The sequence below is a fragment of the Venturia canescens genome, chromosome 10 (assembly GCF_019457755.1).
Source record: "Venturia canescens isolate UGA chromosome 10, ASM1945775v1, whole genome shotgun sequence".
In the NCBI taxonomy this organism is placed as follows: Eukaryota; Metazoa; Arthropoda; class Insecta; order Hymenoptera; family Ichneumonidae; genus Venturia; species Venturia canescens.
Genome location: NC_057430.1, coordinates 12,998,343 through 13,002,462, shown reverse-complemented (window position 1 = coordinate 13,002,462; position 4,120 = coordinate 12,998,343). Strand labels below are relative to the sequence as shown.

The 4,120-nt window shown below is 37.3% G+C and overlaps 1 protein-coding gene across 1 annotated transcript; it reads left to right on the top strand.

Annotated features, from left to right (window-relative positions):
• Nucleotides 1-754: 754 nt before the first annotated feature.
• On the top strand, nucleotides 755-4,078 carry LOC122417299 (U2 small nuclear ribonucleoprotein auxiliary factor 35 kDa subunit-related protein 1). The gene is made up of 4 exons (XM_043430716.1): nucleotides 755-816; nucleotides 894-1,327; nucleotides 2,066-2,904; nucleotides 3,340-4,078. The coding sequence occupies exons 2-4, from the start codon at nucleotides 1,073-1,075 to the stop codon at nucleotides 4,001-4,003; spliced, it is 1,758 nt and encodes a 585-aa protein (XP_043286651.1). The 5' UTR covers nucleotides 755-816; nucleotides 894-1,072; the 3' UTR covers nucleotides 4,004-4,078.
• Nucleotides 4,079-4,120: the final 42 nt, after the last annotated feature.

Genomic DNA, 4,120 nt, shown 5'->3' with positions numbered 1-4,120 from the left:
TGCCGCAACGAACTTGACCTTGAAAAACCAACATTTTACCTGCTTGTATAACATTTGTGGGTACGAGAAAAAGTATAAACGCATCTAACACCTGAGTCAACGCCTCAATAATTCTAAATATAAACTTCATTAAAAATTAGATTTCTTGATAACAAAATAAACAAATTTTGTATATTTCGTCGATTGTGTGTTTCGATCTGAAAACGAATTGTTTACAATCTTGGCAATCGAAAATGAAATTCAAAAGAACATCCACCATATAATATATCATCCCGACAAATGCAATGACTTTTTTCTTCTTGTTTACTAAAAAAATAGATTATTTAAATTTATTCAAACTTGAAAAATATGTAAAACAAGGCCCGCGACACACGGTCGTGCAGACGGCAACGCTTCATTGGAGTATATACATTCCCGTTGGTTGGAAGATTTCGCTAGAACCGGTAAATCGGCCTGTCACTGTTTCACAATAAACACAATAGTCCGCGGCTCGCGCGGTATGCACAAACACAACATACATCGCAATGGGTTACAGAGATTGTTTGATAAATATTCGTTCACACATGGTATGATTTCATATATCGAAACTACATCGAACCATCTAAAGCTCTGATAATATTTGTATTTTATCAAACGAGTACGTAAACGTGGCTGGTATCTAGCTTCAATTGTCGTTTTCAAAAGATATTTAGTAAATTCCCTATATTATCAACAGCTCGATTTTTCTGAGTGAGATCGGGGTCCAAGCGATGGCGTAGCTGATGAATTATCATTAGGGGATTAGGGGGTTAATAACGTTGTTGGAAGAAAACAAATGTGAGTAAAAAAAGTTCGAATGGCAACGTTTCGTCAGACAGTTGATGGTGAAACGATTAATTTTTCTTCAAAATCAGTGCTTAATAAAATCAAGATGGCGGAGTTTGCGCCGAGGATGGCATGTCGTCTGCTCGGAACAAAATACAAGCAACTGTCAAACAAGCATTACATCGTATTCACGTTGCATCGAGAGAACGTTTTTCGTGCTTCGATTGCATGGAGATTTTTGTGACGTGGTGGAAAATTCTTGAGAAAAATGGAGCAAAAACATGATTCGACGCGCCTCAATCACAAGGAGTGGAGACGAATCGCCAAGCGGGAACGTCGTAGACGCATACGACGCAAAGCCGCTCAAGACCGTGACTTGGACGAGGAGCGCTTGAGGGCGACACTTGAAAGTACCGCGGAATATACGAATTGGATCGCTGAGCAATTGAAAGAAAAAAGAGAACGAGAAATTGCAGAAAAACAAGAACACGATGAGAGGGAAAAATTGTGGCTCGAAGAGGAGGTATAAAATCTGGAATTATTGAGTATATTTTACGCCTACTTTACTTATCGCAGATTTGTCATCAACTTCACGATCTTTGAATATCGCTTTTTATACGATAAGTTTTGCCTTTCCTTTGTGGTTTTTACAATTTCGTATAATCGTCCTCGCAAAAGAAATGAACCAACAATGAAAATAAAGTAAATTCTGACTTTCTTCAATTTCTTCATTAAATCTTCGAAAATGTGAGGTTAAAAAATATGAAATTTTTTTCTTCAATTGTTTATTCAACTTTTTGAAATAAGTGATCATTAAAAATGATTAAATATGAAAAAAAATTAGTTTCTTATTTTTCCAGCTACTGCGCATTAACACCAATCTGTACACCTGGATTGGTAGCTGCAAATTCGTTTTTATCAAGAATGTAATTGCATTTAACAAATACCTTGGGTATGAGTTGCACAAAATATTCCATGTGCAAAGTAAAAAACTGACATGTTAACAAAGTTGGCAACAAAACTTTCGTTGTTATAAAAAATTATGACAATAATATACCAGAAATCTTTGAAAAAAAAATTGATTAATTCTGTCCTGAGCGATGCACATTTTTTATAGAAAACTTTTATAAAAGTTTGATGACGATTCAGGAAACATGGTTGCTTGAAAATTCTATACCATGAAAGAGAAATTCCTGCAAAATTTCCATTAACAGTTGTGTTTACTTGAGAATAAGATGGATTGAAAATGACTTTTTTCCAGGTACGAGCCCAAAAAGAGTGGCAAAGCGGTCAAGAACGAAGAGCAAAATTGCGTCAGGAGCAATTGATGCAAGAAGAAATAATCCGTAAAGAATGGGAGACAAAGCAGGCAGCGTTGAAAATGAAGAAAGAAGAGACGCAACGCCAGCACGAAGAAGAGTTGAGAAAGCATCGAGACATTCAAAAAGAAATAGACAATTACATCGACAATGGGTCTGAAACACCAGAATTTCTTCGAGTCGTTTCAGAGAGTCAATCGAGCAAAGAACTGTGTCCTTTTTTCACAAAAACTGGGGCTTGTCGTTATGGCGATATTTGTTCGAGGAATCATCGTCGTTTTGCTCTGAGTACAATAATCCTTGTACCTGGTTTTTACACGCATTTTTCACTGCAAAAAAATTCGGCCGAATACGACACTGACGTTTCCCTCGAGTTCGAAGGCTCCGAAACCCGCAAAGATTTTTGCGAGTTCTACGAATCGGTCGTTCCAGAACTCGAAACTTTCGGACGGATAAAAACTCTCAAAGTTTGTTGCAACACGGAAATTCATCTCAGAGGAAATCTTTATGTCGAATATTACAGCGAAAGAGAAGCGGCTCGAGCATGGAGGAAATTAAAAGGCCGTTATTATGCTCAAAGACAATTAAATTGCGAGTTTGTGAATTTAGCCTCGTGGAGAAATGCTGTTTGCGGTATGGCCAAATGCCCCAAAGGCAGAGCCTGCAATTTCCTTCACACTTTCAGAAATCCTAACGACGAATATGATATCAAATCTCCGCCGCGATGGGCCAAGAAAAATAACGATTTTGAAAATTCTTCTAGCAGAAGAAACGAACACAGGTAAATGTTCGATTTTTCCAATCATTTTCCCATTTAACTCTACTGTTTTCATTGAAACCCACAAATTATTAATTACCATTATCAAAGATAATTCAGTGTTTGTGAAAACAATTTCATGTTCACCCATACGTCCGATTCTCTTCAAACTCGTTGCACGACGACAGTTTCAGTTTGAAAATGTATTTTTTTAACATTTTCTCATTCAAAACAGTATTTATAATATCAACCGTCATAATTTTTATTGGAATTATTTTGATCCTCTGGTTTCTAGAGAACGTGAACTTTTAATATCGTTGAAAATACTCGAAAAAGAGATTTTTCTTGAAAACTTTCCACGATTGTGATTAAATTGACGTTAAAAACTAGCAAAATTATTCAGGAAACAATATTTCATTGATATTGAAATGATGGAAATATAATTGTACGTTTTATCAGGCCTAAATCAAAATGGGACGACTGGGAACGCGGAAGCACTGATGACAACAGAAATTGGCGATGGTCCGAGTCGCCTGAGCCGGAGACGGAAAATCGTTCTAAAAATGAGAAATCGCGTCAGAGTGGAAATGAGGAACGGAATCGGCACATATCGAGGCACGATCGAAAACGAAACGATTTCGACGAGAGATCAACTTCGCGAAGTTCCAGACGCGAAGCCCACAGACGCGAAACGTCATCGAGAAGATCGAGTCGAAGAGAAGATTCTTCGAGTCGAGAGGAGCAATCGAAAAACCGTGAAACTTCATCGCGAAAAAGACACAAGAGCTCAGCGAGTGATGAGGAAATAACGCGAAGGCATTCGGATGTGAGAAAATCCAAAAAGTCTAAAAGCTCTCGAAAATCCGACGAGAGTCGCCGGGATAAAAAAAACCGAGACAAATCAAAACACAAGACGAAAAACGAGAGGAAAGAATCTAATGAAAATGTCGACACAAACTCGAACGATTCATTCAAAAGCGTGAGTAATCAATCTGAAAAAATAAGGAACGAGGAAAAATCAACGAATAAACAAATCGATCAAAATGCACCGTCTCCGACGCTACAACTCGTCAAAGCATCGTCTGTGAGTGACGACGAGTGGAACACGACAGATTCAGAATAACTTTCTAATGTTAAAATTGAGAGTTTAAACAAAAAACTGTGGAACTTCCAACAGAATAAATATTTTTTCCAATAATTTGAATCCCTTTTATAAATTTCTTTCCTTGGTTTAGAACGA

What these genes read in the sequence shown, in the direction of transcription:
- LOC122417299 (XM_043430716.1), top strand. Translation starts at nt 1,073, where the DNA reads ATGGAGCAAAAACATGATTCGACGCGCCTCAATCACAAGGAGTGGAGA. An exon ending in AATTGTGGCTCGAAGAGGAG is followed by an intron (nt 1,328 to 2,065) that starts GTATAAAATCTG and finishes ACTTTTTTCCAG; the next exon opens with GTACGAGCCCAAAAAGAGTG. An exon ending in AGCAGAAGAAACGAACACAG is followed by an intron (nt 2,905 to 3,339) that starts GTAAATGTTCGA and finishes ACGTTTTATCAG; the next exon opens with GCCTAAATCAAAATGGGACG.